The sequence below is a fragment of the Contarinia nasturtii genome, unplaced genomic scaffold, assembly GCF_009176525.2.
Source record: "Contarinia nasturtii isolate CC-2019 unplaced genomic scaffold, AAFC_CNas_1.1 Cnas_scaffold_928, whole genome shotgun sequence".
NCBI lineage: Eukaryota > Metazoa > Arthropoda > Insecta > Diptera > Cecidomyiidae > Contarinia > Contarinia nasturtii.
This window is the reverse complement of record NW_022198275.1, coordinates 3,081,734-3,108,675: the sequence shown is the minus strand read 5'-3', so window position 1 is coordinate 3,108,675 and position 26,942 is coordinate 3,081,734. Positions and strand designations below refer to the sequence as shown.

Here is a 26,942-nt window from a genome sequence, read left to right as displayed (position 1 = left end):
AGCGTAATTTTCGTGTACATTTGCATTGTCAAGAGCAGTCACACAAAGAATTTTAGGCAGTCGGGACAACGACTACAACAAAGAAACAAAAGCCCAGCAAATTGATTAAGCGACTGCCGTATTTTGAGTTGTTGTTGGTTTTTTTTTTATTCGAAATTCAAATTATTGTGTGTATTTGTGCATTGATATTGTGAATTTTTTATGTATAATTTTGTTCGCTAATTGTGTTCGCATCATTGATTTGTTGCTTGCGAAAGAAAGGAATTCCAACACATTGTGTGTATGTGGAGTAAGCAAAAAACATAATGTGCAACGTAAAGCCGTAAAGTACATTTTGAAGCACAAAGAATTACAGACATCGACGTTAAGCAACAAAAAGAAAACAGACGAAGCGATGGTTGGTGCTGTGAAACGCAATTCAGTCGCGATCGATGCATAAATCGCGTTAGTTTATTAAAAGAGTTTGGTTGTGCATTGTGGCACAATAGAGAACAAATTGTTTATTTTCTTCAGAATTGTCGTCAGTTGAAAGTGTACGAAAAAAAAAATTTGTCCAATTCAATTTTACTGCTACTAATTTTAGTATCGAGAAAAGAAAAAGTTTGAAAAAATAGTGAAAAAAAAAGAGAAAATGTCCAACAAAAGTAGTCCCAGTCATGAATCAAATATGGTTCCATCGAGTTCACGGTCAACGCTGTTGACCGAAGAAACGATCTCACGGGATTTCAGTTTGGCCAGTTTAGCATCGGCTGGCACAATTAGCCAACAGGATGAATACTTTCATTGTGACAATCATGCAGCGACCGTTTTACACAACATGCAAACCTATTTGGACAATGAACAGCTCTGTGATGTTATATTGATATCGGGCATCGACAAAAAAAGGTATAAGCCACATTAAGTCGTCTTTCTGCTTTTTTTTTATCTAGTTGCATCGCATACATGACGAACAACGGTTCCATTCATCTTTTCAAAATGCGCGTGAATAAAAACCGCACATTGCCTTTACTTTAGATGTATGTGACGCATCAGAAAGCAAATTAACATTTTACTCGTCTATTTTTAGCGAATTTCCATTTTCAATACTCGCATTGCAATCATATCACATATGTGTTTGTATTTCCATTATTATTGCACGCGTTGTCTTCGTTCTTTGTGTTCTGGTTTGCTTTTTTTTTTTTTGTTTCTTTTCTCGACAAGAATGGCTTTGATTTCTACAAACAGATTAAATATGCGGCGCAAAATTTCCTGCTGTGTCTATATATTTTTTGCATTGTTTTGCAATCATGAATAGATCTTTTTGAAATAAAATATATTTTTTTGTTGTTGTTCCTGTTTTGCATCGTGAAAACAAAAATGGAATTTACCCATGCCCAGCCAGGCTTGATTTGTCTTTTTTTTCTTTGTATATTCAATGTTTTCTTTTACTTTTATTTAACACACAGAGTTCCAGCTCATCGAATCGTACTTTCGGCGTCAAGTGCATATTTTGCGGCAATGTTCATGGGCTCGCTACGGGAATCTAAAGAAGAGGAAATTACATTGGGCGATGTGCACAGTGAACCATTGCAAGTGATTGTAAGATATTGCTACACGGGTACAATTGAATTACGCGAAGATAATGTTGAAAATTTATTGGCTACCGCATGTTTATTGCAACTATCTTCAGTTGTCAATGCCTGTTCGAATTTCTTATCAAAACAATTGCATCCATCAAATTGTTTGGGATTCGCTTTATTTGCCGAACAACAATCATGCCATGAATTATTTAAACTTTCAACATCGTACACATCCACACATTTTATGCAAGTTTGTAAGAATCAAGAATTTTATCAATTGAACGTTGAACAATTGGCAACGTTGTTAAAAAGTGATGATCTCAATGTGTCCACCGAACAAGATGTGTTCCATGCTCTGATCGCTTGGATACAATACGATTTTGAAGCTCGTGAAAAATATATTCCAGAACTTTTGGGATTGATTCGACTTCCATTGCTTTCACCTGCGGTAAGTTTACAGTCCATTCTCAATTTGAAAACCAAACATACGATACATTCTTGAAAATGTGCCAATTTTGTTTTGAACTTCAGTTTATTGCTGACTATGTGGAATCGTTGTGCGCTTCAAGTGAGTGTCAACAGCTTGTGATGGAAGCACTTAAATGGCATTTGATGCCTGAACGACGTGCTCAAATTTCATCCGATCGAACAAGACCGAGAAAATCGACGATGGGTCGCTTATTGGCAATCGGCGGTGTAGATGCACATCGCGGTTCCATCAGTATTGAATCGTTTTGTCCCCGATTGAACAGATGGACAATGTTAAAACACTTGACGACAGGACGACGACTACAATTTGGGGTTGCATTAATGGATGACAAATTGATCATTTGTGGAGGCAGAGATGGGCTGAAAACTTTGAATTCAGTAAGCTTATAAACCGGATATTTATTCAAATTTATTTATAGAACAATGTATAAAATACAAAACGTTTTGCAGGTTGATTGTTTGGATTTGAATACAATGACGTGGGGTCAATTGGGATCAATGATGACACATCGCCATGGATTAGGGGTGGTCGTCCTCGAAGGTCCATTGTACTGCGTTGGTGGTCACGATGGATGGTCCTACTTAAATACAGTTGAAAGGTACAATTTTGCAAAACACTTTTGGATTTAAGCACATTTTTTAATTTCCTTGGAATTTTAATTCAGATGGGATCCGAATGCTCGAACTTGGTCGAACGTTGCCGCGATGTCATTTATGCGTTCAACAGCCGGAGTTGCTGTTCTAAATAGTCGCTTGTATGCGTTGGGTGGAAGGGATGGCTCATCATGCCACCGGTATGATTTTTGTGTTACAAGGAAAACAATGACAGTGTCATAATTAAAAACATTTTTTTTTGTTTCACACCAGTTCGGTCGAAAGTTATGATCCTCATACAAACAAATGGACACTAAAAGCTCCAATGAATCGTCGACGAAGTGGCGTTGCGGTTGGCGTATTGAATGGTTTCTTGTACGCATTAGGTGGCCTCGATTCCCCTGCTAGCAATCCATCGGTGTGCCGAACTGAAACAGTCGAACGATATGACCCACAAACTGATTCATGGACTATGGTAAGTCCTATATTGAACCTATTGAGCACCATACTTAAATAAAATCATTTAAAATTGATTTTGTCTCCCTCTTCATAGATTGCATCATTGAGCATTGGACGAGATTCGATTGGCGTTGCTCTCTTGGGTGACACTCTCTTTGCAGGTGAGTATTATTTTCTCTGAACATTAATGTGCCATAAAAATATACTTAAAAATCTTGTTTTAGTTGGGGGATACGATGGCCAACAATACCTGAAAACGGTTGAAAAATATGATGCCGAAAAGAATGAATGGTCAGAAGCGGCTCCATTAAATTTGTCTCGTGCAGCAGCTGCTGTTATAGCTGTGCCAAATCTACTAACTACGACCACCGTATCAACGGTTTGAAACAAAACAAATCTATCATTCATTAATGCATGTTGAAGATCATCAACACTCGAAAATCGCATTAGATTTGATAACTTAACAAATAATTCCATTATTATTATCATTTTCCAAATTGACAAATGCATCATTTTTTCTTTTGAAACAAAGAAAATCTCTTGACTGCCGTAAACATAACATGAAACTCATTGACAAATATTTGATAAATATAAGTTTATAATTTAGAGAAACTGACAAGACAAGCGAATATTCCGCCTAATAATGAGATTTCGCATTAGATTCATTTGCGATTAAGTGCAGGGAAAATAAATTCCATTTTATGAGCATGTACTATTAACAAATGAATGTGCGTGTGTGATTTGATACAAGAAAAAAGAAAACGAAATTCCAATTTTTTTTGTTGGTTGTTCCAATAGTTTTTATAGTAAACGATATGGTTTAATTAATTTTAGAGAAAAGTTTGGCGGCCAGTACGTGTCAACTTCAGCTATAGAAATAGTGACTACATCAATTATTGTATTTGAAATTCGTTTGAAATGCACAATAAGACGGTAACGAGTACTTGCTCGAAGACAAATCGCGCTGTGATTTCGACATAATCGAGTTTAGCATTAAAATTTGTTTTCCAAGTTGCTCAAACATTTCGATGAAATCGTTAAATTGAAACAGACATCACAATGTAGTTAGTTATACAGTATTTTTCTATACAATCAAATTTTTGTAAGTGTGTTTATTGAACGAAATTTAATAAAGATTTAAATCGAAAAACATTCTTGTATATATTTTATTTATTTCATAAAACGGTGAAATTCAATGCCGGGGTCCGTAATGAAATATATAGAGATGTGGCGATTGAACGATGCTAACCAATACTTTTTGCTTTGCAAATAGTAAAAGCACAGGAGTAGCATTCGTCAACAACTCGTTCGAAAATATATAGCTTGTGCACTACACAAGGAATTCAATAATTTGGACGATTATTTAAAAAAATTCGCGCAGCGACGATGCTCAATATTACTTTCGGTAGAAATAAGCTGCGAGATACAATGTATGATTACATAAAAAAACGATATATATGCAAAATCAGCAGTGCCATATAAATTATAATCTATTAAATAAACATCATGTAATCGGTTTGAAGTGTTGGCTTAATCCTATCCACTTGAAAGTGTCAATTGTTTATGAACATCAATTCCTTGAATACAGTTTTAATATAATTTACTGGCCATATTAAATTTGATGCATCGTACAGTATTTTTTTGTAAACTATTCACGAAGAAAAGCTTTCCAATAAAAGAAATTAGATCATCATTTTCACTGCTATAAAGGCAGACGTATGTATCAAAATGTATCATTGTGCATGTAGCTCTTGCCTATATCACATTTAAATTAGAAGTTCCAATCGATTGATAAAGTTCGTCCTGTAGATTAATTAAATGATGATAACTCTTAATATATTAAATAAATCATCTCAATAGAATGAGCGGAAAAAGAAGAAGATAAAGAATATAAAAAGGAATTTTAGCAGTTCAAAAATATCCAGACCCTTGGTATTACCGTTTCATTTTCATACAGCTTTTGTAAATGTTTATTTTTGAAATAATACTTTTTTTTATTTATTCATCTAAAATAGCCGGTTTATTTGTCCAAACAGAGTCTGAAAGTGCCGCCAAAATGCAAGTCAAGTATTTATTTTTGTAGTCAAAACAAAAAAATGTTTATTCAACAGTTTTACTTGTACTGCCACGTTTTGTTACGTCATTGTTATGAGTCATAAAATCTCTTGATTTTTCAAGCATAGTTAATAAAAAAATTGAATTCAATATAAGATTAGCCGATCACAGTTTTATTGAAATCCTGTGAAAGAGTTACTGAAAATCCATGAATCAGTTTCTCATTGACGGGATTGAACTTTAAAAAATGCCATATTTTCAATTATTTTATTTCTTGAGCTCAATCATTTCCCAAACAAGGAATATAAACAATTTCTCTTTGAATTCTTGTTTTCACAATTCAATAGCACTATATACATTTATTTATTTAACTTTCGTTCTTTTATAGTCAGACAATATATTTGGATTTTGTCATCTGGATATTTCAGCTCATCTGGATTACGTTAGGCGATGATATAGAGTGAAAACAATAGAAGTGATTGTTGTATTGTATAGGTATAAAATTTCTACCATAACTATAACAATCACTTCTATTGTTTTCATTTCGTATCCAGATGAGCTGAAATATCCAGATGACAAAATCCAAATATATTGTCTGTTTATAGTACAATGTTTCATATAAATGAAATGACCGACCATGCTGTAATATGTAGAACGCAACAATAACTTTTATTCACTCGTATACACTACAACAACGTGATCTCTTAGTTTAAAATAATTTTGTTTACAGTTGTATGAATTCCAACATAAAATATTATGATATAATGCCAATTTCTAAAGGCAATCTTAGTATGCTAAACAATATTTGTTCTCAGTTGATCGACAACAGTTGCAGTATTCAGATCGAATCTGTACTTTGTGTAAATATCAAGTGAGCTGAAATCCTTCAATTTATTGAAGTGAATTCAGTGGATGTAAAAAAATATTTAAAATATTTAAATTATAAAAAAGTGACCCGGTGATCTTAATTTCGCAAAAAAAATGGCTTTTAGCATGAAATCAAAATATGCTTCGCGGGTTTTATCTTCCAGTGATGAAACTGATTCCGAAGATTCAGAAGAAGAAAGTGTAGTTGACCTTTCTCAAGCCGAGTAATAGTAAAGTTTATAATTAGTGTTCGAACAAGAATCACAGATAAATTTTAAATTTCAGAAAATTGAGAATGAGCACTCTTCTACCATATGAAATTCCGGACAATATTTTTAGAATTGTACTGAAGAAAGAACTTCCAGCAGTGGTTACATCAGAAATAAGATTGAGTCATGTTAATTATAAGAAGGCGTACGCTACAATGATATATCTAGAAGAAGCCACACAATCCAAATTCATGGCTCAGTTCAACCAGAAATCTATAAAACTTGAACAAATCGGATTCAAAAAAATTTTTCGTATAAAAATAGAAGTAAGTTTTTTGTTTAAATTAGTGAAAAATGTGTATATTATTAATATTTACCAAATACTCGAGCATCCTTTCAAGCAAGGTGCAAAACTTGCAAAAATTGCTACTAGTCAAAAATCAACGATGTAATGATTAATTAAATGACTTCATGAATCTTATTTTTTATGATACATAAATCTTATAAGACAAAGAATCCTTTGATTTGTCAGCATATTTACAAGTATCAACAACATGAATTGTTTGAATACATTTCCACATCTATAAAATGCTTTTTTTAAATTGCTAATGCTTCATGCTTAGGAAAATACCTAACTTGAGATTTTTGCACTCATTGCGATCTTACTATCGATAGTATCACAACAAATCAATAGCGTGGTTCTATTTAATATTCTATGTTATTGATTAAAACGTGATGAACGTGATTTTGAAAGATTTTGCACTAGTATTTTTTTTTCCTTTTCCTGGAATATGTAAATTCTATCTAATTTCTAACAAAAGCTATTTTTCAATCAGTTCATTTTTAAATAACAAAATTTCAAACTACTTAAAATAGTCTTCAATTCACTTTTGAACCAATTTTCTGAATTAAAAACTTTTTCTTCTCTAAATGATTTCTATTTCAGAAGAGAATAACGAAAATGGTTGAAGCCGTCGACGAAAATATATTAGATCATTTCACGCTAAAGCCTATTAAAACTTCGAGAATCTTTAATAAAAATATTTCGATTCCTGGTTCGATTAAAGGCTGCAACAAAAAATATATATTCGTAAAAATTGATGAAGATGGTTTTGATTATCTTCGGCGCCACTGTAAGTGGACATTTTTTGATATTTCTTTTCACATGAATCGCACAATATTTCAACTCCAGCACAATGCATTGGAGTGGATTGAAGATCATCAGCTATTTAGTCTCTTGATCAAAAATCCGACATATGATGTGAAACAAAGAGTCACAAGTCACCATTACCTAGAGACATATAAATTCAGGTAAAATTAAATGTCACATTTTTGTCAAATAAAATATCAAATGGACTAAAAATTCGAAATTACTTTAGCGGCCTTTTAGCCTCGAATTTAAACGATGAGCAGAAGATTGCCGCCATAAATATCGTGAAAGCACAAAATGCTCCAATGCCCTACCTTTTGTTCGGGCCAGCTGGTAAATGTTACTCTGCATATTTTGATATGTGTATCTAATCTACTTTTTCTATGTGATCCTTTTTAAGGAACTGGAAAAACGCGCACAATAGTCGCGGCTGTTGAAGAGATAGTGCGTTCGTCGGAAAAATGTGTTTTGGTTTGTACAAATTCAAATGCGGCCTGCGACGAAATCACTGAACGTCTTCTCAAAGTTTTACATTCTGGCGAAATGTTTCGCATGTACGCAAAATCACACGATGTCCGAAAGATAAGTGACAACATCAAACCAATTTGTAATTATTTCAAAAGAAAATTTCTATTTCCATCGTTGAAATTTTTGTATCAATTTCGTGTAATAATCTGTACGCTAACTACGTCGGGATGCATGGTCAGAGCTCGAGATGAGTCAACATTTAATTGCCACCATTTTTCGCACGTTATTATTGATGAGGCGGCAAGTACGCATGAAACAGTAACCTGGATTCCGGTTGCAGGTAAATTGAAATTATACCCATGGCATGGAGTTTATTGCAATTAAATTACCGTATTTATTTAGGTTTGTGTACTTCCCGTGGACAAATCCATTCATCAATTGTTCTCGCTGGAGATCCAAAACAATTAGATGCGGTCACCAAGTCGAATTTGGCTGCTCAACTTGGATTTAAAACATCTTTTATGGAACAATTGTTTGAATGTCGTCTTTATAAGCGCAACTCAACAACTGGCGAATATAATCAAAAATACATTACACAATTGGTGAAAAATTATCGCTCTCATTCATCAATTTTACATGTTCCCAACGAATTGTTTTATGAAAGCAAATTGCAAGCGAGAGCATCATCAGGTCCTTAGATTAAATGTGAAAAATAAATTGAATATTATTTTAAATATTGAACGTTTTCAGATATAACCGATTGGTTTATTGGCTCCGATTTACTGCCATCGAAAAACTTTCCAGTGATTTTCAAATCGGTGCAAGGATTTTGCAAAAGATCAAAGGAAGACTTCAGGTAGTATTTACACATACTAAAAAAATCACATTAAATTAACTCATATTATATGTCAAATAGCATATTTAATATGAAAGAAGTTGATGGTGTAATGGGTTATATTAAGAAGCTCTTAAGGAAGAAAGGGCATAACGGCAAAAAGGTATCCCAATCCGATATTGGTGTTGTGACTCCTTATAAATTACAAACAAAGATCTTATCGAGAGTTTGTCGACGTGAGAATTTTAACGAATTAATAATTCAATTTTGATTGATTTCAGCGACTAAATGTAGTCATCACGAGAGCAAAATGTTTACTCATCATCATTGGTGATCCACACACCTTGAGTTCGGATAAAAATTGGCGAAGACTAATTGAATACTGCATCGAAAATGATGCACTTATTCAAGGTGACAAACCGTTTCGTTTGGATCAAAATTCAAGTTCCAGTCTTATGAGCCGTTTATCGAATTTACAAATTAACTGAAACCATTGGATTACTCTAAATGAATGCCGAAAAACAGTTCAAAGAAACTAAATATAACAATATATATCTCTACTAATAAGAATCATTTGTTCGTTTTTTCCTTACATCTTAAATATTTTTTATTTGTAATTTACGATACGTATACTTTTTGAAGGAAGAGATTTATTATGAGCATTGAAATTGTTCAATGGAAAACTGAAAATAATCCTCGAATAAATACGCTTGAACTTCATCTTTAATTTAATTTGAATTTGTCGTAAAGAAATTGACATATTTTATGTAAAACTCATGAAAATATTTTTAGTATTCAACATTTAAAGATTTGTAATCAAATCATTTTAGCCTTAATTCTAATCATTAGAATCTTTCAAATTTCTCGTTAGATAAATCAGTTTATTTCAAACAGAAGGACATCAAAATCGTTTTTTTAACTGACCAATTATCTATACTAATATCTCTTTGAATTTCTACTTGCAAAATGTTCAAAGCAATATATAAGCATTCACATATAATCGCGTGCTGCAAGTATACCATATAGCATATACATCTACGGACCGCAGACCGAACAACAACGTATTTATATCAGCCGATGCTGCTATATTGTTTCTGCCTGTCTAATAACAATGTTCTTCATAAATGTGTGTTAATACGCTGTAATATGTGCGATTTGTATAAGTCTGTGTAGTGTGTAGCCAACTGTCATTGACCGTTCGAAGTGTCAACTGTTGTGAAATATTAAGTAACTAAATCGTTCTCATAAGTAATGTTAAATTCTTGTCCATTTTGCCTCGATTAAATGAAACATTTAAAAAGATTTGTTTGAATGCATCATTGTTAAAATGTCTCGTAATTGTTTTAAAACTGGTTCATTAGTTGATGCTTTGCTGTCGTTGAATAATGACGCCAGTAACCCCAACAATAATAATCAAACCATTCACAACGAATTGGCTAAAGCAGAGTAAGACATAAAAAAAGATCTTTCAACATGAATAACAATAATGTTTGTCTTTCAGAAAGTTAAAACAAATAAATCTCCCCTCATATAAAGTTCCACTTGAAATTTTGAATATATCTCAAACTACAGAACGAATGAAAGTAACTACTATGATGCATATAAAACGATGATTTATTTCGAAGAAGCGGCACACGAAATCGTTTTAAGCCAATTCAATCAAATAAACATTCAATTGAGATTCTTCCCAAACAATGCACAATTTTACATAAAATGTGATGTATGCTTCGATTGAATTCTATTGAAAATGAACTTGCATTTTCGACTGATGATTTGAAATTATAGGAACATTGTGCCGGTATTTCTGAAGCAATTGATGACGGAATATTGGAGCAATTCATTTTAAAGCCTGCCAATTCAAAGGGTGGACGTATAATAACTGGATCAATACAAGGAAAGAACGATGATAAGATTTTTATTGAAATTACCGATGATTGCCGCAAATATGCAGTGAACAATTACAAACATGAATCGTATGATATTTACTTTATCGTCAACCGGCAACCATTTCAGCTACAGCATTATGCACTAAAAATGATGAGAGAACAAAAATTGTTCGATTGTTTGATTTCAAATCCAAAATATGATGATGATAGCGAGAGACCGGCACTAAATGATTCATACAACTTTTGGTAATTTCTAATTTGGGACTCGAATCGAATATTTGAAGCGAATTAATTTGTTGATTTTTCAGCAGTCAAACGGCATTAAAAATGAATGAAGAACAGAAAATTGCGGTGGCTAATATTGTAAAAGCACCAAATGCTCCTTTGCCGTACCTTTTATTTGGTCCTCCCGGCAAGTTTCTGTTTGCAAATATTACCTTGAATAAGTTTCTAATATTTCTTATTTTCCTTAAAGGCACTGGAAAAACGAGCACGCTTGTCAGTGCTGTTGAAGAAATTATACGATCTTCTAGTCGAAATGTTTTAGTCTGTGCAAATTCCAATTCTGCTTGTGATGAGATTGTGCTGCGTCTTCTAAATGTATTGCATACTGGTGAAATGTTTCGAATGTACGCAAAGTCCTATAAATCGAGACAAATTTGCGATCAAATCAAACCGATTTGCAATTTGTTCAATGGCGAATATCATTTTCCATCTTTAACCTTTCTATATCAATTCCGAGCAATCGTATGTACCCTTGCAACTGCTGGCCACTTCAGTCGAGCATGTGAAGATTCCCATTTTGATGCTGCACACTTTTCGCATGTAATCATTGATGAGTGCACGAGCATCACTGAAAGTGTAACTTTGATACCGATCGAAGGTAAGATTAACAATGTAATTTGATCAGCAATTAATTTCCTTTTTATTTGCAAAATTAGGACTATGCACATCGTACAATCGAATCGAATCGAGTATTGTCCTCGCTGGGGACCCGAAGCAGCTTGACGCTGTAGTCATATCGAATAATGCCATCAATTTGGGTTTTAAAACATCTTTTATGGAACACTTATTCCAACGTCGATTATACAAACGAGATCCTATCTCCGGCGAATATAATCAAAAATAAAATGTCTTACATCCGTAAGATGAACTTTTCCGCACTGTGATCCACGACATGCATTTATTACAAATCTTTTACTCAAATAATTCACGAGAAAACTAAATCTGACATTAGTTTTAGATAAAAATAATTTTCGAAGCACTTTTCTTACAAAAACTACTAAAGATGGGAATTTTTGTATCGGAGCCATGCCTATATGATATCGTAATTATGTGAAAATTTGCAGAGGTTTTTTTTTTTTCACAAAAAGTTAACATTCTGAAGTTTGAAGAAATTTCAATGCATATTAAGCGAAAAATCCAAAATTTTGTTTGGGAGGTGCCCCAAATATTCGTTGAAATGTCTTCAAACTCTCGGAATGGTATTTATGTGTGATAAAAATAACCTGTGCAAAGTTTCAGCTCATTACGATATCATACAGGCATGGCTTCCATACAAAAATCCAAATTTTTTGAATTTTTTGTATGAAAAGTGTGTCGAAAATGAATTGTATCGCAAAACTAACGTCATATTCGGTTTTCCCGTACCCAAAAACCCCCCAATACACATTTTTGAGTGTTTAAGAATACATTAAATATCACTTTTGGAAGAAAAATTGAATTTTTCCCATGGATGGACATGGGCATCACACCAGACATGACACTTTACCCTGTCAACCGAAGTCGCTCAAAATCTAATGGTTTCTATTCCTCGGCACCCCCAATCATCCTGTGAAGTCAGATTTTGAATTACTTTTCTTGTTTGAAAGTTATCGTGTTAACAAATTTTTGCGTACAGGGTACAGCGTACAGGGTACAGGGTACAGGGTACAGGGTACAGGGTACGCACATACATTCGGACATCGAAAAAACGCTAGATTCGTGTTCCCTGGCCCCAAAAACACCCAGAAAACACATTTTTTATGGGTGTTAATTTTTCGACCGATTCCAATACTTTACCTTACACACTAGGTGTGTGCGGAAAAGTAATACGTAACTCAATTGGTGAAAAACTATCGTTCACACTCTGCCATATTACATATCCCAAATGTATTGTTCTACGAAAATAAATTGGAAGCAATGGCGCCGAAAGGTTTGTTAGAATTCATTCTCATGAAATGCAGACTTCAATTCAAATTCGTTTTTTTTTATATAGATATAGCCGATTGGTACATTGGTTCGGATTTACTACCATCGCGTGAATTTCCAATCATTTTTCGGTCCGTTCAAGGCGTTTGTACGAAATTGGACCAAGACTTTAGGTGAATTTTTCTCGACAAATTCAATGTATGGAAGCGGGCACTAATTCATGTCGCATTTGATATTTCAGTATGTACAAAATGAATGTTGTAATTGATTTTATAAAGAACCTTTTGAACAACGTCATCAAAAATGGCAGAACTGTGATGCAAACAGATATCGGTGTTGTATCTCCGTACAAATTGCAATGCAAAGAAATTATGCGTGCCTGTCATCATAACAATTTGCGTCACATCACCATTGGTTCAGCAGAAATTTTTCAAGGTCAAGAAAAGCCTGTGATTATTATATCAACTGTGTGAACCGATGGGAAATTGGGATTTGTAAAAGATCCACGAGTAAGAATCATACATTGTAATTTAACAAAAAAAAAATAAATATTGAAAATTATTTCATTTCAGCGTTTCAATGTGATGATTACGAGAGCGAAATGTTTGATTATTTCCATTGGTGATCCACATACGCTTGTCTTGGATTCAAATTGGAAAACTTTCATTGAATATTGCATAAGAAATGACGCATTTGTTTAAGGAGAAAAACCATTTCGTTTGCCATAAAATTGATGCCGTTCTTTTTTTTAAATTGATGTTGTTTCCATTGAACGGTATGTTTGAAAATAATAACTTTTTCGTAATTATGTTAAAAACTAGCGTTAATTTTGAAAAATAATGAAAAATATTCATCGTACAAATACTTTTTGATTGTACCCAATAAAAACGGATTGATTTATCAGAAGAAAAATAAATCCATTTTGATTGAATCACTTTCAAGCGACAGTTGGTTTTAAAACACGAGTATAATAGCCAAATCAATTATTCATAATCTGAAAAAATACATATGCCATTTTACCCTATTTTTGGATTGCTTTGAGCTTTGCCTTATGTATTTTTTCAGAGTGTCCACTTGTTATTAGGTGTAGCTCGTATAATTGAAGAAAATGATCCCTCATCATGTCTAATGATATAATGGCATAATTTGAATTTGAATAAAAATTGCTTCTAATCACAATTACCAATCCACACAACTTGCTATGCACGAGTTGTTTAAAAACGACGAACGCTGCACATACATGCTGCATCGACGCCCCATCCGCAGTGAATATAGTCATGAAAGCATTAAAGCTTATTAGAAGTATATTGGTAATTTGTGGATTGTGTATAGACTCTGATAATCCACATCAGGGACGACTAACAAATTGTGTGATTTTTGGATTATTGAGCGGCTTTCTGATAATAACTTTGGAATACATTTATTCTCATTTCGATGATCGTGCAAATGCACTTTATGCAATTATGCAATTCGTTACATTCGCCACTGTTTGGACATGTTACATTTGTTTTGCACATCAAAAGGCACGAACCTTTGAATTTTTGAAAAATCTTCAGGAAATCGTTGACAATCATTGTAAGTTCAAATAAATGTGTATGTTCAAATAGAAATTCACCATCTTAATTGAATAGGTAAAAGAAAGGTGCAATATGATTTTTATGAAGAAGCCGAACGAAAATCCCATGGAATCACCAAATGGCCACTGTTAATATTTTTTGGTGCATTTTATGGTGTAATCCTAATATCTGTCATCGACATAATCGTATCCGATTTAATTTTCGGCGATTTACATCCTGAAAATTGGTATACATTTTACAAAATGACGTGAGTTTCACATTATTTTAAGTTCATATTTTGAATTTTTTTTGAGCGCAACACAAAAATACTTTTAGCATTCCTTTCGATCGTGGCAGTGTGTCTGGTTTCATTGGTTACTTCATCATTCAATTTGTCTTGCTGCATTGTTATTATGCTGGCTTAATACCTTGCTTCTCGTTTTTCGTTGGCACTTGCCATTATTTGGAAGCCTGTTGCAATGATTTGAGTGAAAAATTCAATGAAACTGATAAGGAGACCGCAAGCATTCGAATCAAAACAAAATTGATTGATATCGTGACATTTCATATTAATGTAATTGAGTGAGTTTGACAACATGCGATGTTAAATGTTTGTGATAACAAATTGCGCATAATTTTTTTTGAATAGGCAATTCAAATTGCTGACCAAAATCTTTAGCGGTGTTATTTTCTATCAGTTGTCATGCGGGTCAGCATTTATTTCTACAACACTCTTTCAATTGGATTTGGTGAGAAAATCAGCAAATTTTTTCCACTAAAATCATTTGATTGATATGCATTTTTATTAGGCTTGGGGAACATTTGATGGTAATTTTTTTGTAATCAGTTGTGTTGTGGCGCTGAGCATAATGTGCATTTTGCCATACTGTTGGTTTGCTTCGGTACTATCTATACGATTATATAAAATCAGTCATGATGCTTACAACTCCCGATGGTATACGAATTCGTTGGCGTATCATCCATACACGCGATGGATCATAATCTATGGTCAAATTTCAAGAAACTTTGATGGATACCACATTTTTAAATGCGGACTGGACGTTTTCATGAAGGTAAAATCTGTTAATGCCATCAAATAAAATCAATTGGTAAAATAAGATGAAAAATAATTTTATTTGCAATTTTAGATTATTAAGGCATCTGGATCATATTATTTAATGTTGAAAAGCTTTTAATGTTTTGAGAGTTATTTGAATTTAATTCATTTTTGCTAATTATATATTTTAATCGCCTTATACACACTTACTCATTGGCGCTTGAAATTGATTAAATTTCACATGATTTGATTAAAAGAAGCCCTTATGTATTTTAGATGGAATATAAGATTTATTAATTTTGATTTGATTTAGTTTTTCAAGATGCACATTTCAAATGTACAGATTACGGTAAATCGATTAAAAGAGAAATGGGAATATTTTGTCGAATAATGAAGTGAGAAAAAATTTGGCTGCCGCTCTTTGTAGTATGATAAGTCCATGTTAAGACAGTAATAACGCCACACTCTTTAGTCGTGATCGCGACAGTTTGATGGCCAACGCTGTTTTGACTAGATGACTAAAGGTATTTAATCTGAAATAAAATTGAAAACATTAAGTTACTGTTATGAAACAAGCTTTTTACTATAGTTGTGTGATTTAAAGGAAAAAGACAAAAGTTGTAAGATTGAAATTATTTTGATAAGATAAAAAATTGTATAAGTCTATTTGTATTATTTTATTCTCTTGCTCATTCATCGTTTTACTCGTTCTTGATAGTGTTGAGCGTGTAATAATCAAATTATAGTAACAAACAGCATTTAAAAAAAATGTTTTAGTTTATTTATCAAATTAACTCTTCGAACATTTTCTTTTTTTCTTTCACAACAGTTTTTTTTAATTTATAGCTTATTTTATTACCGTAAAGTCTATTGGATCGTTGATTTGACGACAAAATGGACAATTACGCCGTCGATCTGAACAATAATGACTTCTGATTTCGCAAAAGTGTCTGTTACAGGTTATGCACAGATATTGAAACTCAATTAATAACATTCTTACAGAATTATGGATATTGGTGCCACATCACTTTCTTATAAGTATCAAAAATCAACTCAAATCATTTACTCAAGATTTCGAATTTATACATCATTCTGTGCATTTAACTGGATTGCTTACAATGTTTAACTTTCTCGTTCTGAATACAAATATTTATTTAAATATATTTAAAGCAAACACAACGTTTTGATCATTGGAAATGAGTATTTTTGCAGATCAGCGAAAATATTCGTGAAGTCATACAACTTACATTATGACACAAAATCATCTTTATGAGACAAAATACGTTTGTCACTTATAAAATAATGTATCGACCATTGTTTGTTTCGAGTAGAAATTGACATAGTTTTTCTACCAATTACTCAATCAAAATTAAACAGAATGAAAGACTAAACTTTGATGATCAATTGTTTAATTTCAATTTTTCTTTCCTGGTGTGTTTACATTGTTTCGAATTATATCAGTTAATGTAAATACAAAATAATGTTAATCGATCGTTTTTTATTGAAAATAAGTTCAATTCAAAATACAAAAAGAGATTGCGAAACGGTTTTTTGTGGCTATTAATCAACACAAACGCATCAACGATGTAATCATCTTTCGACTGTATGCTATTTTAAAATTGGATTATTTACTTATTATTCGACAAAAAAAATACAATTCATGTTGTTGTAATAATTTGTTTGATTTTAATTTTTTTTTTTTTGTAAAAGAGCTTCAATAAATGTCATAATAAAAAGATGACGATATTTGAGGGCAATCATATGTGGAAATACATTTTTTCTCTCGTCTGCATTGATTGGGCTTATTTGGATCTGTGTATCTCCAATAATTAGTCGCACAGTCACAACCATATCTGCAATTCACTGGACATCTTCTGGCAATGCTTTTATCGAAGGATTAGCATGTATTTTCGTTACATGGAATGAAGCAGCGCCAATCTTCATGGTTTTTCATTCGACATGGGCAAGTATTGCATACATTTGCATGGAATTTTACTTTTACAGTACTCTTCGGTAACACAACGAACGCATTTGTCTTGTGCAAATCCTTCTGCGCATATACAAATACTTTTTGCATTTTTTCACATCGTTTGCACTTTGAATATTTGCCATTCAAAACATCTGTGCAAGATCTACAAATTCGATTTTTGTATTCATTATCACAAGCCACACGTTGAGCATTTGGATCGGAGCATGGATCCCATAACGAAACTGTGCAATCCTTTTCACAGTCACACAATAAAACACACTGATCACATTTGTTTCGATAGTATTTTGGGAAATAATTCTCAAATGTGGACAAATTCTAATCACTGAATTATCATAACAACCGTATAACGTTGTGTCACATAACATTCAACATTTTAATTATTTTTATGCACCGCATTCATCTCGAACATATCCGGATTTACATACGCAACGATCTCCTTTGATCTTATCTTTTATGAACACTTCATATTCCAAGCAACAAACTAAACGTGATGATGCATTCATTATTCATTTTGGAGCAAAAAGTAACTTTTAATATTTACTCCAAATCGGAATTATACTCAAATGTTACCTCCATGAACAATAAAAATGCTTGGAAAAGCTAGTAACAACCAAAACGTACTCATTTTATTACAATGATCTATCGATTGAAATCGGCACTTGTATCGTCAAAAGTATAAAACACCTCCTTTCCCTTATTTAAATAAACTTGAATGTCGTTCTGATATCAGCAGCTTTCGTTCGGCATATGCTTTAAGAGAAGATTGCAAAAAAATAAGATTTCAAGCAAATATTCTATAATTGTGAAACTTTCATAAAAAAATCAAATTCGACGCAATGAAAATCTCTTGAAACCGTGTGTGTTTTGCAATATAAAAATGTGGAATTGAGATAATCTCTCATACATTGTGGCAAAATATCCAAATACAGTAAAAAAATTGATCGATGTCATTTACATCATATGAACACCTGCCAGATGTTGTGAAAGTCAATCTTCCCAAATGATATAAAGTATTCACCTAATGTGGATACCACACCATTCAGAACGTTTTTTCACTACAGTCAAGATATGTATAAAGTCATCATTTTTATTCTTATTTTGGCGACGATTCTACAAGCTCGCGCCAAAGGTGTTGTAGAGCGGGTTTGATAAAAACTTAAATCATTTGTTTAAATGATTGTTTCTTTTTTTTTAAATTTAGATCGCAGCCCAGTTCCGCGTAAAAAACAACACAAAATTTGTGAATGCATCAATGATTGCACTTCAAAAAAGTGCGAAAATTATTATCGCCGTATGGTTATGAAGTGCACATCAGTATGTTCGCTTAAATGGAATTGCGATGTTGGATATTGGGAAATAGATGATGTCTGTCAACCAGAAGAAGTATGCTTGAAGGCATGGAAAGACGGCGTTTTTGGAAAAAAAGTTCCCACGTGAAAAGATAAAATCAATGTTCCACAACTATTATTATTTTATAAAGTTTATTGAATGATATTATTCATTTGGGGCAATTTTTGGCGAAAATCTTTTTCAATTTCAATCATAGCACGTAAATAAAAACTTACAGCTGTGAATTGAAAAATATAAAACATATTTTGACTCCCGTGGATTTATTAGATTAGACTTTTGATTTAAACTCAAAAAATTCCAGTTCCAAAACGGTGTTGAATGAATAACTATCGCATTCGATTAGTTGATTTAAGGTTTTTATTTTAAAATTTGTTCTATAGAATTCTAAACTTATATAATGATTTTTGTTGCTTCAGATGCCATTAAATAATGTTTGAAATTAACATTTACTGTCAATGAATGTCGAATTTTACTTCTTCTGATTGATATCAAAAAAATACATATCATATGTTTTTTATAGATAAATTAATTTATTATTATATTATAAACAGCTCAAGTAATCTGCGTTCGCTTTAAAATTGTTTAATCAATAAAACTGCTTCATTTGTTATTTTTTCGTCCTCGTCTCATAATATGAGACTCATATGAAAAAGGTTGCGATTGAATTAAATGTTCATAAGTGTCATGAGATTCTCGCCTCTTCGACTCGATTATTGGATACTTCTTTTCTGTTGTTGTTACTGCTGCCTTGTATACAATATACAAATGTTTGCTCTTTACCTCATTTAATTTGTCTATTTTGCTAAAAAAAAACTACTAAACAAACGCAATGTCATACAATTTAAACAAAAAAAAAATGAAACTCTTGAACTATTGCAAAAATTTACACACAATCGAATGTATGCCGAATGGACTTTCAAAGGGCTGAATTTGATATACGGGGATATAAACTTAAATGTAAACAAATTTTTATAGAAAGATGATAAAAAGAAAAAAAAAAAACAATTTTTAAGCGATATTAGCAATAAACCTAACTATTTTCTAATTTCGGAAAGATCGCACAATCACTGTGTGTTTCATTTGATTACCACATTTGTGGATTGTTGCAATTTTCTCTTTTGGCGAAATTTGCCCACATAGGCTTCAATTAATTTCTTGATTTTCTTCGGATTTATTTCGCCCGTACGATTATGACAAATCTGCAATAAATGATGATAAGATATGTTACTCGTGTACAATTGGCATTTGTTTAAACTATGTTTTACATACTTTTGGGACTGCTCGTCTCATGATTTCCTTATATTCATCCTTGGTGATGTGTTTTTTGTTATAGTGCGGCTTCAATACCAGTTTTACCTCTTCGATGACACGCTCTTGACGATTAAGTTTTCTTAAGAACTATTTGGTTTTATCGAAATAGACATTTTTTGATTACAATTAACGAAATGAATTTCAAAAATCAACAGCACATTTTGGCCTACCTTATCTTTGGCTTGTAGTTCTACAGCAGAGCTAGGTACATCCAGGTCAAGAATGCGTAATTGTTCCTCGTTGAGTTTCGTATAACCGCCCATTTGTGTCGAATGTTTACTCACTGCAATCCAATCTGGTTTATTAGTGTTTTTGTCGAGAAAAAAAATGTTTTCCGTAACAAGAAATAGGGAAAAAGAACCACAAGGAGAAAGAAAATAGAAAGTAGTCACAATTTACGACCAAACCAAACGCGTACAATCACATTGTGTTTGAATAGTAAATGTAATGATTTTTTCCTTCTAACATGTTATGTACGTACCTTTAATTGATGAACTGTGTTTGCTTGGTCTTCGTTTTGTGGCCGCTTTGTTCTTGGTGATTGGTGACGTGCTTCCGAATAAGTCATCAAATATTTCACCTTTATTGGTTGAAGTTGTAGCACCGCCGCCGCCACCGCCACCCGACGATTTTGTTGTTTGACGTGAGCCATGCTTGCCGCCTGTATGTGTTGGCGGTGAGTTTGGTGGTGGTTCAAACCAGTCTTCATAGTCGGATGAACCGGGCGAATACGGTGATTCAATGTCCATGTTGTCATCGTTGCCATTGTGGCGTTGAGGTTTTGCTATTTTTGGTAGTGGTAATTTTGATATAATACTTCCCGACGTGTATTTCAATGGCGATTGTTTTGATACGGACGCGCTATTCGATAGATTTGTTATAGTTAAATTAGATGTACGAGATTGTGACGGTTGCGGTTGTAAACGTGAACTATCTTTAGCCGGTGTCAATAGAACATTGCTGAATACATGAATACCAGACGATTTTGTTGCGGCACTTTCACGAAAACCATCATCAATCGGTTTATCTTTGTATGGTGACACATTCGATTCATCATTCGGAAGAGCGGTTTCCATATCTTCACCGCCAAGTGTACTTGATAGCAACGAATTGGCTGCATCCATTGAGGCTTTCGAATTGATAAGTGCCATTGATAAATCAACTGATTTTGTTGATTTGCCATCATCGGTTGCCGATGTTGGTGCCTCATCAACGGTATCATGTATTGAATCGGTTGGCGATTGGGATGCTGATTTTGTTGGTTCAAATGGATCATATACATCTGGTGAGCATGGTCCACCGGGCGGTGTGTTTGGTCCAACTTTTTGTTGTGCTTGTACACTTGAGATTTGAACTTTGTCCGTTGTTGAAATCACATTTTCATTATTTGTTTCTTTATTTTCACTATTCGCATCTTCCTCTTCATCGTCATCGTCGTTGTCGTCGTGCAATGGATTAACAACGGTGCGAACAATTTTTGTTTTTGTACTAGTTGAAATAGAAAATTTAACGAGATGCGATGGTTCTGGTGGCGTTTTCGGACCTAATGGTAGTTCGAATGAGGCAGATTCAGTCGTGGGTGATTGTGGTGGCGATGATACACGAATATTCGTTTCTCGCGCATCGATGGACGAATGATGTTTGTCATTTGAAATACTTTCGGTTGCATTTGATGTCATTGAATAGTTAAGCGATGACGTTTTATTTAATTTATCACTTTCGTGATCACTATCGCTAAGAATAATGACGGCCCGTGGTGATGGTGTTACCTCTTTAAATGGCGAATTATCTAAATCGATGATTGCAACTGGTTTAATATCGACCTTTCGATGCTTTCGCGGCACATCTCTACCATTACGACGTGAACGCTTCGAATTGACATCCCGTTCTCTTGGCTTATTTTTATTTAGTAGTTGTTCTTTTGTTGGCGGTAATGTAACAATTGTCGTTTGTTGCTGTTGTTGTGGTTTATCTTTATTAAAACTGACGCTAACCAAAATATTATCGCCCGATGCAAACACCTCTTTTGATGGGAGTGCTGGTGAATTTTGTTTTTCGGTTCGTTTTCGTTTCTCCTTACGTTGAATTAATTCAGTTTTTCGTTTTTCTGTTTTTCGCCTTTTGTCACGTTTTCGTTTGTTATCTTTGTTTTTCAAAATGACCGTTAGATTTTCTGGTGCGTGTGCAATTGGTGGTGTCCATGATAATTCAGCTTCATTGGGCACATCACTCATGCTACGATTCCATGAACCTCTGTCATTCCACGATTTGGAACGTGACAAACGACGACGATCACCAGGCGAAAAATCTCGACGATTTGGCGAATGGAATGGTGAGACTTTTTTCGGTCCGGTCACTTTTTTCTTTGCACGATATTTTAACGTCTTTTTGTCATTTGATTTCTTCTTTGATTTCTTATCTCTGCTTCGACTTCTTGAATATGCACTATGCATGTGATACATGCCACTGTGGGCTGGTCGCGGTGAATATGAACGAGATCTAGATTTAGACTTTGATGATTGACCATTTATTATGCGGCCTCGTGAATTCGAACGCGATTTACTGGAAGTGTAATAACGATTTCTAGATACAGAACGACGACGTCTTAAGCTGGCGCTTCGGCGCGATGGCGACCGTCTTCGTCGTGAATGAGAGCGATGTCTGGAAGGTGAACGTCTTCGCGCTGATTGATGACCTGTAAATAATAGAAATTTGTTTGTAATAATGATAAAAATGTCTACAAATTCAAAACTCACTTGGTGAAATGGAACGTGAAATGGATCGAGATTTGCCTCTTCGTGGCGTTATACTTCGTGGTGGACGTGACGTATCGCGCCCATATCTGTCTTTGGCCGATCTTGGTTGTCTGTCTGCCATCATTACGCGCACATCATAGCGTTGCATTTCTTGTCGTTTTTCTCGATTTTTATCTCTATTGTCTTTGCGACGAGATCGCCTATCGCTACCGCGATTTCTCCTTGGTGACCTTGATCTTGATGACCTTGATTTCGAGCGTGAAAACGAGCTTCGCGATCTGGATCGACGACTTTTGGTCTTGTTGGGTCTCTTCGTCTCCTTTTTATCGCGATAATTTCTTTCCTTGTTATTTTTGCTCACCTTTTTGAATGAATCATCACGATCGGATTTTCGATTGTTGTTCTCTTTGTCGGCTTCAAGTTCCTTTGATACTTGATCATCATGAAGGTCATGTTCATCTTCAGAAATCATTTCAGTGTCCATACCTTCGATGCCAAGATTTGAATTTTCATTTTTGTCGTTGCTCGTTTTTGCTTGGGCATCATCGGCATTCGGCTGAACCTCTGATTTATCAACAGGCTGATCTTCCGACTCACTAATGTCATCCATTTCTTTATCTTTGCCCATCGTGGGCTCATTACTTTCGCATTCATTATTCAACGGTGGCGTTTTTGGCGATTCAGTTCCTGTAGTTTCGGGACTAGCAACGGGTGATTCAATTGATTCAGCCGTTTCCAATTGCGTCTGATTTGCTTGATCTTCGGATATGCCAGTTTCATTACCAAAATTTTCATCGTCATCAAGTTGCACCAAATCTTCATCGTTTTCCATATTATCATCGACGCTTTGTTCAATTTTATTTGGCGTACTATCCGGTGAATCCTCTTTATCATCTTTAACCACTTGCATCGATTCGGCTGAATACTTAAAAACTGGCGCATCATCTTCATCGCTATCCGAATAGACGCCACTTGTAGTTGAAACCGGTTGATCGTGCGACGATGAAACTTCACTTGTGCTCTGCACATTATTTGCATCTTGAATATTATTCGATTCGCAATCAGGACTTTGATTGGACGCTGGTTGTGTCAATGGTAAATTTTGATCGGCCTGTACAATGCCATCGGAGTCTGGTTGAGCATTCTTTAAGCGTGAACTCAAATCGTTGTCAGCTGTAAACAAAAACACCAAAAAGTAAAAAAAAATTACACAAAATTCATCAAAGCTAAAAATTGAAAGTAGAAAAAAAAATGGTTACATTGAGTTGGCATGTCTGGTATTGGAGGAATATCTTCACCATCGTAGAGGCCTTGTGGCTGAGGTTGCGGTTGAAATTGATTCCGTAGCAATCTTTGATTAGTGTTTCTTTGTCGTTGAAATGGTAAACGATTTCTCGGCGACAAATTGTCTTGTTGAAAGTTATTCGTAATGGCACCACCTCCGCCATCACCAAAGTTGGCTGCACGTTGAAACGATGAAAATGATGTCTGTTCATTTCTGTCACCAAATTGATTTTGTGAATAGTGTCCTGTATTTTGATTGGTATTATTTGTTCGATAACCGTTCGAATTGTTAAAACTTCGATTGCTACCGCCGTCATTTCTTGGATTCATTGGTGCATTTAGAATATCAGCATTTGGTTGTTGTTGTTGTTGTTGTTCAGTATTGTGGGATGTTTCATTTGATTTTTGTCCACATTCCAAGCTGCCGTCCGCATTGATTTTAATTTTTTCAATAGTAGACGGTCGACTCATAGAGTGCCATCGATTCATAGTATCCATGATATTTGATAAAATATCAGTGCCACCCTCTGAATCACCGGTCCCCATTGTTGAATTAATTCCAACATGTTTGCGTCTTATCAAATTCCGATGAATATTCGGACGTGCTCTAGACATTATCAATAGGCCATCACCCGTTTCAATGGAATTATTTAATGATCCAATTCCTTCATCGTCGTCACTATTGCCCGAAAAGTAATCGAGAGCATTTTTATTTCCAAACAAATGTAATTTTGGATATTCTTTGCGAAGACCTTTTGTTAGGCTGCCACTTAAAATAGTGTCGACGACATTTTGTGAATCTTGGCCCTGATTTCGTCGTGAACACTTCACGCCGGACTTCTTTCGGGATTTTTTCGTTTTGCGACGACGCTTCTTAATAACACGTTTGGCAGTTTTAATACCAAATTTATTATTATATTCATCAACATCGTATTCAACTACGTATGTTCGACGTCTACGCTGCACTTTACGGCGTCGCTTTTGCACTTTCTTCTTCACCACCTTTGATTTTCCTTTCTTGGTTGTTGTAGATGTCACTGTTGTTGTCGTGGTTGTAATTGTTTCAGTGCTACGAGATGGGCCTGAAAAAAAAATATGCATTAATATCGTCAACTATTTTCAGAGAAAAAAACTGAATTCTACCTGGCATTGAAAGATCCCAAACAGATTCAACATTAACATGATTTTCTTGGCGACGATTTCGAATGGTTGTTCGAATACGTTCACTTTGTCTAGTTCGTGTAATGCGTGGTACAACCTCTTCACGAACTCTAAGTCGCGTTGTTGGTGCCACAAATGATTCCATTTCGGCCAATACATCAGGAATATCATCGTCGGTTACTTCGCTGGCAAAACAATTATCACAATACCAAGAACCATCGGGTATTTCGGTGAGTGGTGGTATCAAGCAATCCATATGATAGCCAGCATCACATCCATCACATAATAACATAATATCTTCACGATCCGATTGATTGCATATTTCACAGTGGGTAACATCCATTTCATTTTCTTTTGTTTCGGCTGTTTTTGCCATTACGGCATCTTCGCGTACAAAAACACCATCATCGTATCGCGAACGAATGCGAATGGTTGTGAATGGTTTTCGATCAATTGGACATGTTTGTACATTGCTGGACCATTCATCAATGCACGGTGCACAAAAACTGTGATCACAAACATTTGGTGTGCCGATTTCTTGGTCACGAAATGCATGCAAGCAAATCGGACATTTTTCCATTAAATCACAACTACTGTCTGTATCGGAACTCTCACTCAAAGTAGATTGCTTAACACTTTCGGTTTTATGTGGCATTGACGATGATGTGGATGGTTGATTTTTAACGGGACTCCACGAATCGTCTGTCGATTCATCACTTTCATCGATACAATTTTGAGCTTTAAATTTTTTTCCCATTTTTCGTTGCATCAAATTTAATGGAGCATCACTATCACTGGAACAATCATCACTGGTCGCTTGAATTGTTTTCTTGATTCGTGTTGGTCTCTGTATCCGATTTGATGGACCAGCTTCATCACTATCGCTACCAGCGCTGCTACTGTCCTCAAATTGAAATTTAACAACGACGCTCTTCTTCGTACGATGGTTTTTCTCTTTTTCCGATTCACTTTCCGAGTCAGACATTTTGTCAATTCTATACAAGCCAAGCAAAGAATTAAAAAAAAAAAGATTGAATAATTAGTGAAATCAAAGAACTTTTCGGGTAATTCGATAAAAATGATAAAATCATTTCATTTATTATTCGCAAATGATTGTTTCTATTCGATTTTATCGCATATTTTAGCTTGATTACGCTTTTTCATTTTTGTATACACTCATAACAATAATAACAATAATAATCGATAAGGTAAAAAAAAATTCTCTCAATATCAAAATATTAAATCACATACAAACTCACCCGCTGACTATTTAATTTCAACTGATTTTTGTGTAATTGCTTACATCAAAACTACTGGAATCTTTTAAAATGAGTAAACAACTTAATTTATCTATTTGTCGCGAGTATAATTAGTGTAGATTTTTTTTGCAAGCGAATGATATACGAAGAGTGAATATCTTTTGTCTAACATCTAAGATGGCGATGGAAACGAATTGAGTAGCTTCCAATAAAACGTTTGGGTGAACTGTCAAAATTGACGACCATTCGTGGAAAGTTCATGGCATTCAAAATGTAAACATTCTGTTGAGAGTTTTTGAAATAAGTTTTTTTCACTCACTTTTAATTGATTTCGTTTCGAATTGATTTCATTTTGTTCATTTATTTCGTTTTGATATTTTTTCTCTGAAAATTTTAATTATTAGTTTTTATAATGAATGGAAAGTGATAATCGGTAAAATACTTGTTGTATTGACAG

General features: G+C 34.1%; 7 protein-coding genes across 11 annotated transcripts; 6 read left to right on the top strand and 1 right to left on the bottom strand.

The window, feature by feature from the left end:
* The first annotated feature begins 202 nt into the window (after positions 1 to 202).
* Positions 203 to 4,255, top strand: LOC116342948 (kelch-like protein 5). The gene is made up of 9 exons (XM_031770776.1): positions 203 to 885; positions 1,446 to 2,007; positions 2,091 to 2,426; positions 2,499 to 2,647; positions 2,714 to 2,842; positions 2,916 to 3,117; positions 3,196 to 3,262; positions 3,326 to 3,480; positions 3,936 to 4,255. The coding sequence occupies exons 1-9, from the start codon at positions 632 to 634 to the stop codon at positions 4,005 to 4,007; spliced, it is 1,926 nt and encodes a 641-aa protein (XP_031626636.1). The 5' UTR covers positions 203 to 631; the 3' UTR covers positions 4,008 to 4,255.
* Positions 4,256 to 6,117: 1,862 nt separating this feature from the next.
* On the top strand, positions 6,118 to 9,199 carry LOC116342986 (putative helicase mov-10-B.2). Of its 3 annotated transcripts, none has more exons than XM_031770837.1 (9): positions 6,118 to 6,247; positions 6,309 to 6,558; positions 7,179 to 7,543; positions 7,612 to 7,715; positions 7,783 to 8,190; positions 8,253 to 8,540; positions 8,601 to 8,706; positions 8,767 to 8,848; positions 8,967 to 9,199. In XM_031770837.1, the coding sequence occupies exons 1-9, from the start codon at positions 6,138 to 6,140 to the stop codon at positions 9,171 to 9,173; spliced, it is 1,920 nt and encodes a 639-aa protein (XP_031626697.1). In that variant the 5' UTR covers positions 6,118 to 6,137; the 3' UTR covers positions 9,174 to 9,199. The 3 variants fall into 3 exon arrangements, with proteins under 3 accessions (XP_031626697.1, XP_031626699.1, XP_031626698.1); XM_031770838.1 differs by having other exon boundaries at positions 6,147 to 6,253; XM_031770839.1 differs by lacking the exon at positions 8,767 to 8,848 and having other exon boundaries at positions 8,967 to 9,055.
* Positions 9,200 to 9,934: 735 nt separating this feature from the next.
* LOC116343101 (putative helicase mov-10-B.1) lies at positions 9,935 to 11,118 on the top strand. The gene is made up of 5 exons (XM_031770998.1): positions 9,935 to 10,131; positions 10,258 to 10,405; positions 10,471 to 10,817; positions 10,883 to 10,997; positions 11,047 to 11,118. The coding sequence occupies exons 1-5, from the start codon at positions 10,013 to 10,015 to the stop codon at positions 11,116 to 11,118; spliced, it is 801 nt and encodes a 266-aa protein (XP_031626858.1). The 5' UTR covers positions 9,935 to 10,012.
* Positions 11,119 to 11,174: 56 nt separating this feature from the next.
* Positions 11,175 to 11,727, top strand: LOC116343111 (putative helicase mov-10-B.2). Its single transcript, XM_031771008.1, has 2 exons — positions 11,175 to 11,454; positions 11,513 to 11,727. Exons 1-2 carry the CDS (start codon positions 11,190 to 11,192, stop codon positions 11,698 to 11,700), a joined length of 453 nt encoding a protein of 150 aa, XP_031626868.1. The 5' UTR covers positions 11,175 to 11,189; the 3' UTR covers positions 11,701 to 11,727.
* An 854-nt stretch (positions 11,728 to 12,581) lies between these two features.
* LOC116343108 (putative helicase mov-10-B.2) lies at positions 12,582 to 13,360 on the top strand. The gene is made up of 4 exons (XM_031771004.1): positions 12,582 to 12,765; positions 12,829 to 12,934; positions 13,003 to 13,270; positions 13,334 to 13,360. The coding sequence occupies exons 1-3, from the start codon at positions 12,753 to 12,755 to the stop codon at positions 13,232 to 13,234; spliced, it is 351 nt and encodes a 116-aa protein (XP_031626864.1). The 5' UTR covers positions 12,582 to 12,752; the 3' UTR covers positions 13,235 to 13,270; positions 13,334 to 13,360.
* A 683-nt stretch (positions 13,361 to 14,043) lies between these two features.
* LOC116343068 (odorant receptor 33c-like) lies at positions 14,044 to 15,531 on the top strand. The gene is made up of 6 exons (XM_031770955.1): positions 14,044 to 14,336; positions 14,393 to 14,585; positions 14,654 to 14,899; positions 14,967 to 15,066; positions 15,127 to 15,390; positions 15,466 to 15,531. The coding sequence occupies exons 1-6, from the start codon at positions 14,225 to 14,227 to the stop codon at positions 15,511 to 15,513; spliced, it is 963 nt and encodes a 320-aa protein (XP_031626815.1). The 5' UTR covers positions 14,044 to 14,224; the 3' UTR covers positions 15,514 to 15,531.
* Positions 15,532 to 19,009: 3,478 nt separating this feature from the next.
* On the bottom strand, positions 19,010 to 26,654 carry LOC116342801 (PHD and RING finger domain-containing protein 1). 3 transcript variants are annotated; one of them, XM_031770555.1, is made up of 8 exons: positions 26,478 to 26,654; positions 25,209 to 26,221; positions 24,041 to 25,147; positions 22,782 to 23,954; positions 20,507 to 22,720; positions 20,196 to 20,320; positions 19,984 to 20,112; positions 19,010 to 19,913 (listed from the first exon to the last, which is right to left on the bottom strand). In XM_031770555.1, exons 2-8 carry the CDS (start codon positions 26,209 to 26,211, stop codon positions 19,791 to 19,793), a joined length of 5,874 nt encoding a protein of 1,957 aa, XP_031626415.1. In that variant the 5' UTR covers positions 26,212 to 26,221; positions 26,478 to 26,654; the 3' UTR covers positions 19,010 to 19,790. The 3 variants fall into 3 exon arrangements, with proteins under 3 accessions (XP_031626415.1, XP_031626414.1, XP_031626416.1); XM_031770554.1 differs by having other exon boundaries at positions 26,486 to 26,654; XM_031770556.1 differs by having other exon boundaries at positions 20,196 to 20,308; positions 26,486 to 26,654.
* Positions 26,655 to 26,942: the final 288 nt, after the last annotated feature.

Bases quoted from the DNA above. Each gene is read 5' to 3' on its own strand.
- LOC116342948 (XM_031770776.1), top strand. From the start codon at position 632: ATGTCCAACAAAAGTAGTCCCAGTCATGAATCAAATATGGTTCCATCG. The intron at 2,427-2,498 runs GTAAGCTTATAA...AACGTTTTGCAG, and splicing joins GGCTGAAAACTTTGAATTCA to GTTGATTGTTTGGATTTGAA. The intron at 2,843-2,915 runs GTATGATTTTTG...GTTTCACACCAG, and splicing joins GATGGCTCATCATGCCACCG to TTCGGTCGAAAGTTATGATC.
- LOC116342986 (XM_031770837.1), top strand. From the start codon at position 6,138: ATGGCTTTTAGCATGAAATCAAAATATGCTTCGCGGGTTTTATCTTCC. The intron at 6,559-7,178 runs GTAAGTTTTTTG...TTTCTATTTCAG, and splicing joins TTTTTCGTATAAAAATAGAA to AAGAGAATAACGAAAATGGT. The intron at 8,541-8,600 runs GTCCTTAGATTA...GAACGTTTTCAG, and splicing joins GCAAGCGAGAGCATCATCAG to ATATAACCGATTGGTTTATT.
- LOC116343101 (XM_031770998.1), top strand. From the start codon at position 10,013: ATGTCTCGTAATTGTTTTAAAACTGGTTCATTAGTTGATGCTTTGCTG. The intron at 10,818-10,882 runs GTAATTTCTAAT...ATTTTTCAGCAG, and splicing joins AATGATTCATACAACTTTTG to TCAAACGGCATTAAAAATGA. The intron at 10,998-11,046 runs GCAAATATTACC...TTTTCCTTAAAG, and splicing joins CTCCCGGCAAGTTTCTGTTT to GCACTGGAAAAACGAGCACG.
- LOC116343111 (XM_031771008.1), top strand. From the start codon at position 11,190: ATGTTTCGAATGTACGCAAAGTCCTATAAATCGAGACAAATTTGCGAT. The intron at 11,455-11,512 runs GTAAGATTAACA...TTGCAAAATTAG, and splicing joins AACTTTGATACCGATCGAAG to GACTATGCACATCGTACAAT.
- LOC116343108 (XM_031771004.1), top strand. The intron at 12,935-13,002 runs GTGAATTTTTCT...TTGATATTTCAG, and splicing joins AAATTGGACCAAGACTTTAG to TATGTACAAAATGAATGTTG.
- LOC116343068 (XM_031770955.1), top strand. From the start codon at position 14,225: ATGCAATTCGTTACATTCGCCACTGTTTGGACATGTTACATTTGTTTT. The intron at 15,067-15,126 runs GTGAGAAAATCA...CATTTTTATTAG, and splicing joins CACTCTTTCAATTGGATTTG to GCTTGGGGAACATTTGATGG. The intron at 15,391-15,465 runs GTAAAATCTGTT...TTGCAATTTTAG, and splicing joins GACTGGACGTTTTCATGAAG to ATTATTAAGGCATCTGGATC.
- LOC116342801 (XM_031770555.1), bottom strand. From the start codon at position 26,211: ATGTCTGACTCGGAAAGTGAATCGGAAAAAGAGAAAAACCATCGTACG. The intron at 25,148-25,208 runs GTAGAATTCAGT...TTTTTTTTTCAG, and splicing joins TTGGGATCTTTCAATGCCAG to GCCCATCTCGTAGCACTGAA. The intron at 22,721-22,781 runs GTGAGTTTTGAA...TATTATTTACAG, and splicing joins TTCACGTTCCATTTCACCAA to GTCATCAATCAGCGCGAAGA.